Raw genomic sequence first — 16,813 nt, forward strand, 5'->3', positions numbered from 1 at the left:
ACATTATTAATTTATTTCTCATTGGTTCCAAGGGTGCTTCTGTTGCCCTGCCTTCGTATTTAGCTGTTTTTGAGCAATTTAATTCTTCATGTATTAGTGAGTCTCTTACCATGTAATTTGTTACCAGTTGATGATCCTGTCCCTAAAACTGCAAATGTTTAATAATCACAAACCCATGTCAATGCCAGTGAAGGATTAGAACCATAGAACATTTCAAAACAGAAACAGGCCCTTCAGCCCTTCTCTTCTGTGCTGAACTATTATTCCGCCTGGTCCCATTGATTTGCACTCAACCCATAGCCCTCCCATTCATGTCCCTGTCCAATTTTTTCTTGAATGTTAATATTGAGCCCGACATTCTATTTATCATCTTGTCAAGGAATATAGGAATGAGGGTTTTAAAGCTACTTTCTTTAAATTTGCTCTGAAGCTTGTTGGAGAGTAGTGTTGACATCCCCATTTCAGCCAAGTCTCAGGAGTGTGCGTCTTGCTCTCTGGTCTGGGGAATGAGTGGATGGTGAATTACTGGAATCTAAAATCATAGAAACGAATAGCAGAGGAACATGTCCTTTCTGTGCACCTCGTTTCTGTTGACTGTGATGTAATTAAGCCTGTAGTTGCTATTATCCAATTTTCTCCCCCAAAATTTAGACATACATGCAGCACAGTAACAGGCCATTCCAGCACATGATCCTGTGCTTCCCAATCACACCCAGTGAACCTAGAACCCCATACATTTTGAAAGGTTGGAGGAAATCCACATGGACATGGAGAGAACATACAAACTCCTTACAGAAGGTGCCGGATTTGAGCCCAGGTCGCTGCCTGCTGTCACTGATAAAATGATTTCTCTGTTCAAGTGCATCTTGATTCCTCACAAGAATTGATTATTGATTATCTGAACAATCTCTCCGATGAAATAAAACAAGAATATCTTTAGATTCTGTAAATGTACCTTCATGATAGGTTCAGGTCAAAACATTGGTGATATATATTTTCCTCCTTTGGACGCTGAAGGATCTGCTGAGTTTCTCCAGCACTTTTATCTATTAATCTTTCAGATGATCTTTCCTTTGCTCCAAATGCTTCATCGTTGGAATTTTGGATGTAGGGTTTAAAATCCCCCACAAAGTATGAGTGATACCAAATCCAAATGTGAAAGAACTGTCCCATTTGTTTTCATTAAAAATAACAAAAGCAAATCATGATCTGGTTTTATTGCAATTTGTGTATATTTTAGCTTGATTGACCTACTGGCATTCTTGCTTTCCCTGTACTTTTTCTATTTCAGCTGCATTGATCCAGTTCAGAATAATATAATTCCAGATGGTTTACTGATTTGTGCCCGGAATGCTTCTTTACAAAAGGGCCTTTGTCCTGAAGTCTGGAGCAATTGAGAGAGATTCGGTTTGAACTAATTAAATGCAAATAGATTCAGCTGTAACTTATGTACTAAGATGGCTTGTTTCTACAATTAGATTTTCAGTAAGGAAAATGAGCCAAAGCTACTTTTTTTCAAAATATATTTATTGAGCATCAAAAACAATGTTGTACACATCATGCAGATGTACATTGTGCTCCTGTTCCATGTACACAAATGTTCATAAACACACTCAGTTGCACACCCAGTCCCTCCAACCCCCTGACCACCTTGACGCCTTTGCTGACATTGTCATTGGTGTATTACCGGTTAGTCTTTTACTCCATAAGCACTTGTAATTCAGAAAAAAATGTGAAAAGGGTTGCCATTTGTGGACACTTTTAATGTGTATTTGATTTTCTCCAGTTTAGTACAGAGACTGATATCCTTAATCCATTGTATAATAGAAGGACTGCTGTCAGCCTTCCAGTGTAACAAGATTAGACGCTTGGCTAATAGGGATGTAAATCCTATTGAGTCTTTCTGCAGGAAATTTAGGGAGTTGTCAGAGTTTCCAAATATTGCATTCAACAGGCAGGTTGCAAATTGACTTGAAATATTTTGTATAGTGTCCAGAAGACTTGGCTCCAGAATCCTTGCATTTTGGGGCACTGATCAAACATGTGACTTGGGTGGCAATGGAGCCATTGAACCTGTTGCATTTATTCTCTATTGCAGGATAAATGGCTTATAGTCTGGAATTTGAAAAGTGAACCCTGTGCAGCACATTGAACTGAATAAATCCCAAGTGAGCACAGGAGGTGGTAGAATGAATCCTCTCAATAGCCTCTTCTACAGTTTCTCCTTGATTTCCATTTTTAATTCTTCCTCCCTTCCTGTCTTTATTTTGGAAAGTGATTGACTTTTATTTGATAGAAGAACTATAATTTTTTTGAAATTGTCCCTCTCACTCCTGACACCAGATCTTTCCAGAGTTGTTTGGGGAAAGACTCCGGAATAAAGGGTTGAATCTGAAAATAGAGAAATAAGTGTGAGGCAGGAAAGCCATTTGTGTGTGACAGAGAGGTGAGGCTGCTAAACACTCAATTCAGATAAAGATCTTGAAGCCATTTGATTCCTTTAGTTTACCATGTATTTTTTAAAAAATGATCAGTGACTGAAGGTGATAAGGGACCTTTAACAGATCCCGCTGCCACTTAGTGACATTTAATCTGGTACCAGATTTTTACCATATTGAGCACTCACTGGGTTATCGGTGTGGTTAGAGGGTTTTGTGGGCAATGAAAAGTATAGCTTGGTGGCTAAAGAAGTTAACTTACAAAACGACTTTTCCATTTAACACCAAGTGAGCTCAAGGGAATGCACCCTTATGTATATGTACTGCCCAGTGGTGAAATTGGGAAGAGCGAGTCGACCCCTAATCTTACAGTTTTGCAATAATGCTTTCGAACCCTTAGTGGTTTCCCGTTCCAAATAAAGGAGGAAATTATTTTATCCAGTGAGGTGAAAAGATATTTTGGAAGAAATAAAGGAATGGTTTGAAACAAGTAAAGGAATCATGGTAATATATTCATTTTTACTCTATCTATTCTGCCCGTTGGTGATGGGCAAATTGCTTCATCTGTGGAAATCTGATTTCACCTGGCCGATAAGAGAAGTAATTTTTTTAAATTAGGAGCTTGGAGAATGTGCGTGTGATGATTACACCGAGGTACTTGGAGAATGTGCATGTGATGTTTACACCGCCGCGGTACTTGGAGAATGTGCGTGTGATGTTTACACCGCCGCAGTACTTGGAGAATGTGCATGTGATGTTTACACCGCCGCGGTACTTGGAGAATGTGCGTGTGATGTTTACGCCGCCGCGGTACTTGGAGAATATGCGTGTGATGTTTACACCGCCGCGGTACTTGGAGAATGTGCGTGTGATGTTTACACCGCCGCGGTACTTGGAGAATGTGCGTGTGATGTTTACACCGCTGCGGTACTTGGAGAATGTGCGTGTGATGTTTACACCGTGGTTCTTGGAGAATGTACGTGTGATGTTTACTTATAAACTGAAAAGGCAGGTCTGATTGGTTAAGTTGCAGAGCTGTCCCTATTGACGAGATAACATTCACTCTTTTGAAGATTAAATTTATAACCTGAACAAGAGCCAAATTCCTCCAAAATAGATAGAATGGAGGTAAAACAGCAGCAAGTGATCAATATATAGTGAAACTCTCTTTTCTTTGAGTCCATTTCAGACAATACCTTTTAAAAGGAGGGGAAAACTAACTTAATTGATAGTGGTTTGATTACGATGGGAAAAATAAGAGTTGATGGAGTCACCCTTGTTGGGTGCCACGCTCAAATGCAACCCTAGTCAGAGGGAGTATTGTTTGTATGAACAGATGCTTGTGGTGTGGTGTAAAGAAGGTGAACCTGGAGATAAACTTGTTACCAAATTCAAATTTCTTCAATACTGCAAAAACATACTTCCTCTCTACCCCATCATCTTTAGGCTTTTTCATCATCTAATGAAATTACAACTTCCGGAGACTTTGTTGAGAGTTTAGAGTAAATAATATTTAAGAATGTACGAATGTTAAATAACAGGTGAAGTTGTTTTATGAAATTCTTCTGTTCTTCGGACATGATCTTTGGTAACACTCCTTCTAGTCGAGATCCTGTGTCCTTGGCTGACACTTTTAATATCAACTCCTTCCTGACCAATGCTGTGTGAGAGATGGAAAGGGTCTCATAATTCTTTGAGCCCTATTTAAGCAATGCTCCTGGTAAGATGTTGTCAACAGAGTAAAGGGAAACCCCAGCAATCTTCTTGGCTGTTTTTAATGATCCTCTGTAGAGACTCCAGCTCCAGTCTGATACTTTGCAGCTGCCGTCCAATGATAAAGCCAGACAGGACACTCTCAAATGTGCCCCTGGAAAAAGTTGTCAAGATGTGGACCAGTAGCCTGGGTCTTCTTAGAAAGTGTAAGCGTTGCTGTGCCTTCCTGACTAATGAGTTGATATTGTGGCTCCACGATAGGCCATCCTTTGTATGAACACCAAGCAAGGAACTTTGTGTTCTCCACTATCTCCATAACAGAATCATTGATGTGTAATGGAGAATGGTCGACCTTTGTCCTCTTGAAGTCCACATTCATAAAATAGTCTCATTCAGCCCAACATGATGATGTTGATTCTTCTGATATTATAAATTATCCCACTTCCTATTCTTCCCATTTGCCATTTATTTGTAAATGACTATCATTTTTTGGTTTGTTCTGATTAAATTCCCTAAAGCATCAGAACTATGTGATATACTTTGTCATTAATTCAAATTAATTACTGATTGATCAATACTAAATTGATTCAAGCTGATGAGCTGAATTTCTGATGAGCTACTCACCACAGGATAAATACATCCAGTTTAATATTTTTGTCCTGAATATCTATATCATTTGTTTAAATTTGCTTTAATTAGATCAGCTTTCCTTGTGCTGTCCACTGGTCTCTTGTACTTTCCTTGGTCCTGCGACTTCAATGCAAAAATACTTTGGCTCCTTGGCAGATACATTTTCTCCCTTCGTTAATGTAATCAGTGACTAGAGTATGGTCACACAAATAAAATATTTAGCAATTGTCTGGTTTGGAGTTTCTCAGGAATATGAATTTGCTGCAGAATGCCTTGTGTTAGGGGCTCAAGATCCAACAATTTATCAGATGAAATATGTCTCATCAGTTCCTTTCCTTCTGTTTTTTTTTATTTAGACATACAACACAGTAACAGGCCCTTTTGGCCCACGAACCTGTGCCACCCAGTTACACCCAATTGACCTGCAACTCCCAGTATGTTTTGAACAGTGGGAGGAAACCCACACAGACACAAGGAGAGCAATATAAATTCCTTGCAGACAGCGCCAGATTGGAACCCCAGTCCTGATCGCTGGTGCTGTAACAGTGTTGTACTAACTGTGTTGTCACAATGTGGTTCTCCTCATCCTGACAACATTACCCTGAAAAGTGTGCAATGAAGATGGTTTCTTTCCTTCTTTGTCTGGGGGTGGAACAGCCATAGTAATACCACTTGCAATAGAAATAATTATTGAAAACATACCTTCTAATAGATTCTTAATGGCAATAATAATTTCCCTGTACATTCTTGTTTTTTCTCCCTGACTTTCACAGTGAATTAGCATTTGACCTGGTTAATTCGGACTGTCTGCCTTTGCAGGTTCCTTGGCCAAGTTACCAAAGCCGATTTGCAGTTGATCCTCGCATTATGAGCCATCAAGCAGCTATGGCATACAACATGAACTTGTTACAGGCACACGGTCGGGGATCTCCCATTCCTTACGGTCTGGGCCATCATTCTCCTATTGGAGTAGGGCAACATCCTGAGAAGGAACATGAACAAAACAGAATAGGTGAGTTCTTCAGATGGTCTGATGCCAGAGCTGTCCTAAATACAATTAAAAAGAACGAGCTATCCACTCCCTCCGAGCTCTGCTTTTACTACATTAAGGATATATAAGAGAATAAAGGTTTGCCTAACTATACCAATATTGGAGTTTATTGTTGCAGAATTATGCTGTTTGGAAGAATAAATATTCTACTAGTGTGAAACCCAGAATTTATTGTGTCCAATCTCAGGTGTGACTACATATTCTGTAGATAGATCATTGTGCATTTATCTTTCTCAAGATATAGGTAGAAGCTATTTGGCTCATTGACTCTATGCTAACTCTCAGAGCAATTCATCAATCTCTTCTCCCCAACAAACAAAAGTTTTCATCCAGCTCGATTTTTTTTAAAAAGCACTGAAGTCAGGCAGAATGGAGATGATTGGGTAATTTTGTAAATCAAGCTCATTAACTACACTGCTATAATTGATAGGATTGAATGTGTACATAGTATTTAGCTATCTTTCAATTAACTTCAAAGTTATTATCATCTGATTGTGCAAGCATTTGAGGGTTTGTATGAGTAGTTCATCATTCATTCAGGAGTCTCACAAATACCAGAAGGCATCTGTTTAAGATGACTGGAGGAAAGTTCAGGGGAGATGTCAGAGGTATATTTTTTACACAGATAGTGGTGGTTGTCTGGAATGCATTGCTGGAGGTAATGGTGGATTTGCTACAATGGAGGCATTTAAAATATTCTTTAATGAGCACATGGATGTAAGAAAAGTAGAGGGTATGGGCGTGTGGTAGGGAAGGGTTAGATTTTAGAGGAGTAGGCTTATCTAGGTGGGCTGAAGGACCTGTACTGTCCTGCATTGTTCTGTTTTATTAAACCTTCTAAGGGGACATGACAAGCCAGGTGCCATGAGGATATTTATCCAGGCAGGGATATCAAGAATCAGGGTCAGTCAGTGGTTTAGTTGCAATGTCAATTTAACTTTAACACAGATAAATTTCCTCTCTAGGTATCAATGACTTCATATTTGAAGCAAAAGTAAATCTTTGGATATGAGAATGGAGAAATAGAGAAACAGGTAGTGAAAGTGAAGGAGTAACAAGCCATGGGTTATGTGGCCAATCCTCACTTACTTGCGTTCTTGCTGTGTAGCTTTTTTTTAGACATGGCAAGGAAATGGAGGATGATTTCTACACAATCTTAAAAGATAAATAATGCAGAAATGGAGGCTGCTTCGCCATTCAGTATGACGACGAATGCTCTCGTGACTGATCAAGGCAATATTGGTGTTGTCAGCATGTAAAAGCTGGACTGAGAGATATTGATCAGGGAATTGTTGGTTCAAAAACTGGCTGAAATGAAGGGATTAAAATCAGGGATAACTTGATAATGTTTCTGTTGGACTTGCAAAGAGAAGAAAATGAATCATTAATGTGACACAACAGAATTATTTGAATAATGTGGCTTGGCTGGAAAATTCTGCTGTTTATAGTTTAATTTATAAATATGTAATTTATTGTAAACTTTTCAAGATTTCCTTATGTAAAAATTACAACTTCTTTGCAAAAAATTCCAGCAAAAAGTGAAACAAATCTCAGAAGTGAACAAAATAGGCTTCAAACTCCTGAGAAGAAACCACCTGACTCCAAAGACAAACAGGTATGCAAGGTTCTTTTATAGCATGCCCTTGAAAGAAGCATTCTTTTTAATGTTCTTTGAAATTTATAAAGAGAAGGAACAAAGCTCAAAAGTTAATGAAATAAAATATATTTTTGTATATATCCTAACATTATTATGTGGGTTCAATGCCTCAAATGGATCAGGTTTCGGGCAGATTCATTGTTTAGCATTACTGTTTTTATTTGCTGTGCACTCGGTGAGAGTGTGTTCTCGAAGAAGAAAAATACTAATTGGTCCAATTCGAACATAATTCTCTGTCAACCAAATATATGCCCATCTTAAGTAGGTTCTTAAGTAAATCATTGACTTCTATTTTTAAATGTGAATTTGTTGAATCCTAATATCTGCATCAGTAACTTTTTGTTTTATATTTTATACGAATTGTGGATAGAATTTAAGGCACCCATTCTCAACGGGAAACTATCCCCCCCCCCCCCGGGGCCACAACACATTTAAGAGGGGTGCCACTGACTGAAAGCATAAAATATTTTTTATTGTAGTCGGTAGGGGAGAAGTACGGAAGAAACTAACTAAACGTGACTGCTTCTCAGGGAAGGGGGGCCATAAATATAAAAGGTTGACAGTGGCTGGTTTAGGGTCTCTGTATCTCAGGTGAGGGAATTAATTACTGAGAATTTGCATTTTATCCAAGGGTGCAAAATTCTGATGCCTTTACTGCTGCTCTGCCCAGTGAACCAGATATTTCTTAGATGTGGATTCTTTTCATATTTACTTATGCCAGTAGTGGAGGTTATTCAGTTCATGGAATCTATGCCAGTTCTGAGCAATCCCATTGTCCAGGCCCCCCTTCCCCCCCAACTTATCTCTCAGTAATATATTTTCTCATGCCCGACTTCTGATTACTCTGCCGCCCGCACATACAAGGGGGGATCTGCAGTAATTGATTGATCTACCACTAAGCCTATGAATTGGGGATGAAACCAGGGAAAAATAAGATTGCAGACAGAGGATGCAAAGTCCAGACAGATAGCACCTGAGGTTAGGGTGCTGGAGTTGTACAGCATGCAGAGGTGGGTGCTCTATGCATACTATGGGGCAGCACAGATTTGGGGATACGAAGGGGAATTTTCCTTCACATGCAGGGTGGGTTGGAGTCTGGAATGCGCTGCCTGAAGAGATAATGGATGTTATCACGACATTCAAGAAGCATTGTCAAGACTATTCTGGGTAAATGGGACCTGAGTTGATAGGTACTACAGGTGAAATAGGTGGTGGGCGGTGGCCAGTTTCCTTGCGGTATGTCTCTGAAGTGAGCTGCATGGTGGAGCAGCAATTTACAGTTGTTCAGTATATTTAGTGATGTAAAATGAGAGAAAATGGTTGACAAACCAAAATAATTCACCAAGTCATTCTGTTGGATGTGTCTTCACCCTGCAGCTATTTCCTTAACTTCTTCAAGAGCTGCGGTCAAACAGGAGACCAGAGATTTTAATCTTCAATGATCCATTGTTGATTGAGAAACAAATTGAGTCATATCCTTTATTCAAAGTTTATTTTTTAATCCATTGTTCACTGTGATGAGAAAAAGATTTTAATCAAATTTGTAATTTATTTTAGTTAATTAATGTGGTTGGGAGTGAAATTATATTAGCTTGCTGCCATCTTGTCATTTTAAATGAATTGATTGCATCCTAATCCTCATACGTTACATTTCTGAAAGCTATTTATGTTTTTTTACTGATTTTTTTTTTGCTCTTAATTAGGGGGACCCCGAATTACTGACACAGAACAGAAGCCCAGAGTCACACTCCAATTTAGGCTATCCAATATCTAGATTTCACCGAAAGGACAATCTCACTCAAAGACAGCTAAATTTCCACCTTGCTTCATCACATCCACCACCTGCACCTTACCATCACCCTTCCAATCGGCAGTTTTCTCACCAACCCCCTGTACCTCGGCAGCCATATCCAGTTCAACAACAGCAGCTGTCACAGCAGCACAACCAATTGCCACAGCAGCAGCCACCACAGCTCTCTCCTGTTTTTCCTCAGGCTCCTAGCCACAATTTTTTCCCCACTTCTCATTCTCATCCATCCCAGCATTCCCCCAACACTGATAACATGTGTCCAGATCAGCCTATCCCTAGTCTAGAGGGAGTGAATCCACTGAGGTCAGTTGCGCACTTCAACACCCCCCATAATCGCCCATTCAATTTCATTGAAGACAATACCTCAGGACCTGGAATGGGGGAAATCTTAGGTAAGTAGTATCTTGTAGATGATTCAAATGAATCTGCAGTAGAGGTTGACATTTCTAATATTGTTCATTGCATCTTAAAAATGTAACACTGAGCATGCAAACTGAAAAGTAAATTTTCCCCAGATAATTTAAGGAGCTGGTGAAGCTTATAATTTTTGTGCATGGATGTAGGTTTATTCACAATCTGGCCTGTGGAGATTGTCGAGGCTGAGAAAGCAACAGCAGTTTTTTTTTTTGAACCTTGTGTAAGCAATTCTCATAGCAACTATTTAAGTGAATGCGAGAGCTATGGGCTTTGATGTATTATAACTTTATCAATCGCTCTAAAATTGTGCTCTCATTAGGCAGGTTTCTCCACCACACCAATAATTTATGGAAATATATTCCACCACAACTCAAATATCATTATCCTGATTGGTTAATATCCAAACTCATAAATTTTGCAAATGAATTAAATTAGAAAATATTTCTCAGACCCAGCTAGATGTGTTTTAATTGGGAATGATAGGCATGGAATCTAGGTCCTGGATCTCCTTGTAATTTCAGGCATTTTTAGTGACAATGTCCATCAAAGATCCTCCTCTCCAGCGACCAGTGCTTTCGCCTTCTATTTTCAAACCATTTTAAGCTAAAGAATCTACAGAAGAGAGGTAAACATGAAAACCTGCAGATTCTGGGGTCTCGACCACAAAAGTGCTGGAGAAACTCAGCAGGTCATGCAGCATCCATATAAAGTACCAAGGTTTTGGGCCTGAGCCCTTTTCGAGAGGTCTTGAAATGTACCCAGGCTCTTGTAGAAGTTCATCTCATTAATACCTCTATCTAAACATGACAATATACGTTCTTGCATCTTGGGTTGTCTTGTTTTGATCCAGTAGCTAAAATGGAAAGAATGAAGCACGCAAGTCTGCAGATGCTGTGATTGTAGTAAAAGCACATATCCTGGAGGAGCTCAGCTGGTCTCGCAGCATCCAAAGGAGATAAATGTCTATCTAACCAACATTTCAGGCCTAAGCCTGAAGTATGAGTTTTAAAAAAAAGAGACGTCCATCTGTATCAAAGGCTGGGGAAAAGGAGAAGAATGGGAGGGGGAGGAATCCAGATCAATAGACAGGGATGTTAATTGGTTATGATAAGAGGACAGAAGAGAGGAAAGGTTAGAATTGATTTTGACTCTGTGGAAGGAGGCAGAGGGAAAAACGGAGAGAGACATGGGGAAAGATTGGCAGAGAATTGGTGGGGGGTGGGGGAGATTTTTCTAACGGAAACCAGAGAAGTTGATGTTAATGGTATCCAGTTGGAAGGTGCCTAGATGGATGTTATTCCTCCAATTTGTGGATGGTCTCAGTCTGGCAGTACATGAGACCATAGACAGACATGTCAACAAGAAAATGGTTGGAAAATTGAAATTGATGGCCACTGGGAGATCACAATATTGCAGCGGACAGATCCAAATTGCTCAACAAAGCGATCCTCCAGTACGCATCTAGCCTCTCCAATGTAGAGGAGACAACAATGGGAGCATCAGATAAATAGCTGACCTCTGCAGATTCACAGGTAAAATGTTGCTTCACTTGGAAGGACTATTTGGGGCCCCAAATGCTGATGAGGGAAGAGGTGTGGGTGGAAGTGCAACATCTCCTGTGGTCACAGGGGTAAGTGCCAAAGGGGCAATTGGTGGAGAGGGAGGAGTGGACAAGCGAGTCTTGGACAAGTGAGTCAGGGGGAGAGTGCTCCCTGCAGAAGGTGGAGAGAGCAAGGAATTGTTTTTGCAAATTTATCTGAGAATGTAGCTTTGTGCGAATTATTAAAGAATTGCAAGTCACAAATGAGGTGGTGAACATAAGATTGGGATGGTGTTTTACCTTAAGATTATTTTACCTCATCATCTTCCTGGTTCAAAGCTTGGGAATGAACCAGCTTGGAGGCCAATCAAATTCCATCCATCTTCTGTTTGCTATTCTTGTATTTATTGTCCATGCTGATTCTCCATGAGTTGATGGTCATGAGCCACCTTCTGAATCTCTTGTATGGCATCAAAATAATTAATCAGGCAACCAAGGAAACATTTTAATAAAAACAGAAAATACCCAGAGAATTCATCATGTAGAGTTTAATTCTTTATTCTGTTCCCACTCTGACCTCCTTCTTTTCCTTCCTACATTTTTTCAATGAACTCCAGAACTAACATTTATTTAGGCATGTTTGCTCATTCAGGTCCAGAATGTGCACGGTGAATATAATTTTCTCATTTAAGTCACCTCTAGATTCAACTTTTTTTTCCCCCCTCGTTCATTTGCACCATTTTACTATGTTTTACCATGACACGCTTAAAAAGCCTTTTCTTTTTTCATCTCTCTTTAAATTTGTTTCATCGCAAGCATTTTTCATTTTTGATGTGAACTGGTTTTTGTAATTCAAGCGCCCCCTGATCTGAGTATTTAGACCAAATACTCAGATCAGGCGGCGCTTGAATTAAAAAAACTAGCAAAATTAGGCCATCAGTTCTGCCCTGTCATTCCATCATGGCTGATTTACTATTTTTTTTTGGAAAATTTTATTTATTCTTTTGCAGACTTGTATTAGCCAGGTATTATAGTGGAACAATCCTCCCCTTTTACAGATCATTGTTGCCGAGTCCTCTCTTTCTCCTTTCACACCCCCCTCCCCCCCATCCTCCCACTTCAACCCAAGTAAAAGCATAAAAATCAATGATTAAAACATGAGAGAAAAAAGGGGGGAGCCTGCAGGACTTCCAATGTTGTCTTCTCATTCTCAGTATTTCAGAGTTTGTGTGATCCTGTTATTCACTGTATTCCTATTGAGGAAGGCCCTGGGAAGTCTAATCACACCTTCATTTCAATGTCGCAAGTTCAACTTCATTTTTCTGCCTTCTCCCCCTTACTCTTGATTCCCTTGCTGATCAAGAAAGTATCTACCTCCACCTCAAATATCGCCAATGACTTGGCCTCCACAGCTGTCCGCAGCAACAAATTCACCACCCTCTGGGTAAAGAAATTCTCTTCATCTCTATTCTAAAGAAGTGTTTTTGTATTCTGTGTCCTTTGGTTTAGTTTAAACCCTCCCCACTGGTCTAGCCAACCTGCCCACCAATTTATTGGTTCCCCCTTCCAGTTCTGGTGAAACCAATCCTTTTTGTACAGGTCATGCTTTCCTTAGAAGAGATCCCAATCATCAATAAATCTGAACCCCTTCTCCCTGAACCAACTCTTCAGCCACACATTCATCTGCCATAACTTCCTATTTCTGCCCTCACTAGTGGGTGGTATAGGCGATTACCACCCTCCCGCTTTAGAATAACATGGACTCAGTCTGAGACATCTCTGAGCCTGACACCTGGAAGGCATCATGCTACCCATTCGTCTTGATCTTGTTCCCAGAACCTCCTATCTATTTTCTTAACTATGAATCCCCAAATACTATAGCTCTCCTCATTTTCCCCCTTCCCTTCTGAACCAAAGGGCCAGTCTCTGTTCCAGAGACCTGACCACTACGACTTGTCCCTGATAGATCATCCCTCTCAATGGTATCCAAAAAGGTATACTTGTTGTTGAGGGGAGTGGCCACAGGGGAACAATAAGCTGACTGCCTCTTCCCCTTCCTCTTCCCTCTCCTAACAATCACTCAGTTACCTGTCTGTTGGGTGTGACTGTCTTGCTAAAGTTTCTCTTTATCACCCCTTCTACCTCCTGAATGATCTGGAGTTCATTCAGCTCCAGCTCTCCAACATGGTCTTCAAGGAGCTACAGCTGATGTAGTTATCAGGGATGCTTGTGCTGTTCCATTTTTACCACATCCTGCAAATAGAACCTATTTTGCTTTTGTTTCAGATTTTCACCCTCTGCAAGATTCTGCTTTTGGTTTTCTGTGAAAGTGTTTAACTTGATGTTTAAAAATAAATATTATGAACAAGAGGTTACCTGGGTTGTGGATGTTCCCAAAATATTTCAAAAACAGCACATAATCTTGTATCCTATTCTTGTGTCTCTGTCACTTCGTCTGCTAATTGGTAGTGTGACATGAGAAAAACAATTTCTCCATTTTAAAGTTCTAAAAATATTAATGTTAACATTTATAATTTTAATTGTTCAGAAAACATTCCATGGCATGAGCATGTCATTTTAGCTGACAATTCAGTAGTGTGTTGATTTGTGAGACCTGCTACTGCTTTGTGAATCAGCCAAGGCTCTGGAGAAAAGCAGGGAATGTCCTCAATGTTCTGAGCCAAAAATGATCAATCAATGCCCTGAACAGAATGAGATTGTTTGCCCAATGCTATTGAAGGGATTCAAGTTATATGTGAAAAATGCAGCACCTGAAAATGTCATGAGGACTTGTCAGAATGCTGTATCCACACAGGTTTGTTCATTCATTCAGAATTCCACTGAAAAGAGTTTTTAAATCCATTGAGAGTTGATTTAAAATATGGTAGTACTGCTGTTTGGATGTTAAGTACGGTGTTGGTACTTCAGCCCTGTTGTCCATCAACCCGGTATTTAAAGTTTTGATTTTTGTTTTGTCAGTTAAGTTCTCAGTTTTATCTTGGTTTTTTCCACCATTGGTTTGGCTTGCAGATTCATTGCAGACCAGCGCAGCCGAAGACCTCATGAGGCAGCATTCAAGAATTCACCAGTGGAATGAACATCAGGATTATGTCAATACAGGGAATCCATCATATCCTCAACATCTTCAGCAGCTTTCTCACCCATCCCAGCAACAAGTCAGGTATTCACAACATGCTCTGAAGGGACAGTGGAAGCATGGCAATAACCCCGAAGATGAAAATGGGCCAACATATCAAAGGTAAAGTTGGAATTGTATTTTATCAAAGTGTTTAAATATTTATTGCTTGTGCATCATCAACTGTTTAGACATTTTACTGTTAACCTTTGAAGGTACCTGTGGTTGGATTGAACATGATGTACTTGGACAAGTTTTTATCGATGTACTACAAGTTCCAATTTTTTTCAATTGCACTTTAATTTGATCAGCAAATCTACTCATGAGTTTTAATCTGGATTTTGTGGATCCGTTGTATCTCGGTTGCAAGGTGCTTCTTTGCATTATTCCTTCAATGAGCGAGATGATGAAGGGCATGTCTCAGTGCCTGATTTTTCTGGTTGTGTTGGGTCATTCAGGGGAATGGGTGTGGGAAAGAGCAGAAAGGCCTGACAAGAAGTAAGGTGGAGAAAAGCGCAGACTTTGTAGAAGATTCCCTGATCCAAAATGCTCAATGGTCTAGCATGTTGCCTGGGAATAGATGAGCCAGATAGCTTGGGAAGTTTTCTGACTCTATGGGTAGCTGATCTTAAGGGCGCTGTCTGTGGACACAACAGTGAGCATTCCCATCCCCTTAGAAGTTGCATTTGATTGGAGTTCCTGCTTCTGGTCACTACATAACTACCTCTGCTGAAAGTCTGAGTTCATGGATAGCAGTCAAGGACTATATAAAATTGATCATTGATAATTGGCATTTAATTGTGTTTACAACTAAAATATTTTTAAATTCTAGTCTGTGCTGAACCATTTTTCTGCTGAGTCCCACTGACCTGCATCCATGACCTCTGGTTTGTATCTAACCTACCCTCAGTGGTAAAAGCCTATCTACATTTATTCTGTCTATCCGTCTCATAAATGCCTCTATCAAATCTCTCCTCATTCTTCTACACTCCAGGGAATAAAGTCCTAACCTGTTTAACCTTTCCCTGTAACCCAGTTCCTAAAGTCTGGGCAACATCCTAGTAAATCTTCTCTGCACTCTTTCTATCTTATTGATATATTAAAAATAGTTAAAACATCTTGGTGAAATTTTTGTTTACTTTGTCCCACAAGAACAAAATAACCCAAAACCTTTAGTGGCTGCCTGGAAATATTATATAATATCTGGATACTTATTTGTGCTCTTTTCTTTCAGGTTCCCGGGTTTGTTAAGAGAGATGCCACCTTCAGATCAGACTGAAAATAAAGAACTTAATGAGATGCCCCTACAGTCCCGGCTGTTGCAATACCGACAGATACAGAGCAGAAATCCACCTGGACATTTCCCTGCACCCGTCAATCACAGCAGCCAGTTTTCCAGTTTGAATGATAGTAATCTTTCCCTTGAAACCATCGGCAACTCTGGCTTTCAGCCACTGCCTCAGCAACCGATGTACAATCCTGCATACCCAGTACCTTCAGGACACACGCCACCGCCACCACCTACCAAGTACCTGCATCCTGAGGGCTCATGGACGGTTCCCTGCATGCAGCAGAACCACCTGATGGGGCAAAATGTACCGTATGGGGTTTCACAGCTGCCTCATCGAGCAGAACCACATCCAATAATGTCTTTACAGCAACAGCAACGCAACAGAGAGGACTCATTTCACCCACCTTCTGCTCGGACAGTGTCTGTCTCATCACTTCACAGCATAGAAAAGGTGAGAGTCCTTTAAGAATTCCATCACATTTGCTCTGCCAACTGTTTTATCCAGCCACGTGCATTTGGCAAGTTTGCAGTGGAATGTCAATCATAATGTCTTCATGGCTGATCCCTCTCAACGATTATAAATTCTATTTAGATTATCTGGGGATGGTTTTCACAAGCCTGTTGTGAAGTATTGTCCCAGTATTTGAAAACATTGAACATTTGGGTTGCTCATTGGAAAACGGGAGTTGTATATAAGAGTGGAATATATTTTGCATTCCCTTCATCTCTAGCTTCTGTCTGTCGATGATAACACAAGCCTCCTTGCACTTACATTGGCACCAGCTGAAGTCCACAGCTAATCGAGTCCATCCAAGCATTTCTAATCAAAGAAGTAGATTAAAAGGGTATTCTGGCCATTTGTGATTACAGACTCTGTTTGGCATGATGAAGGAGACTCACCCAGCAATAGCATCTCCTACATTTGACACAGTCACCAGTTCCTTCAAACAGTTAAAATACCTTCCTTCTCTAGGTACCCAAATGAAAGTATAAGACTGCAAGACAGGAGCAGGAATAGGCCATTCAATCCACCAAGTCTGCCCTGCCATTCAATTGAGCTGATTCATTTTCCCACTTAACCCCATTGCCCACCCTTCTCCCCACAACCTTTGATGCCCTGGCTAATCAAG

At 40.2% G+C, this 16,813-nt stretch overlaps 1 protein-coding gene across 14 annotated transcripts in view; it reads left to right on the forward strand.

The window, feature by feature from the left end:
* Nucleotides 1-16,813, forward strand: part of helz (helicase with zinc finger) — a 266,938-nt gene that overhangs the window by 212,413 nt on the left and 37,712 nt on the right. For all 14 annotated transcript variants that reach the window (XM_069929767.1, XM_069929772.1, XM_069929768.1 and 11 more), the window contains 5 exons: nucleotides 5,601-5,793; nucleotides 7,365-7,447; nucleotides 9,193-9,691; nucleotides 14,287-14,515; nucleotides 15,627-16,134. In XM_069929767.1, the coding sequence (XP_069785868.1) occupies nucleotides 5,601-5,793; nucleotides 7,365-7,447; nucleotides 9,193-9,691; nucleotides 14,287-14,515; nucleotides 15,627-16,134 (1,512 nt within the window). The remainder of the gene's footprint in view (nucleotides 1-5,600; nucleotides 5,794-7,364; nucleotides 7,448-9,192; nucleotides 9,692-14,286; nucleotides 14,516-15,626; nucleotides 16,135-16,813) is intronic.

This window comes from Narcine bancroftii, chromosome 3 (genome assembly GCF_036971445.1).
Source record: "Narcine bancroftii isolate sNarBan1 chromosome 3, sNarBan1.hap1, whole genome shotgun sequence".
In the NCBI taxonomy this organism is placed as follows: Eukaryota; Metazoa; Chordata; class Chondrichthyes; order Torpediniformes; family Narcinidae; genus Narcine; species Narcine bancroftii.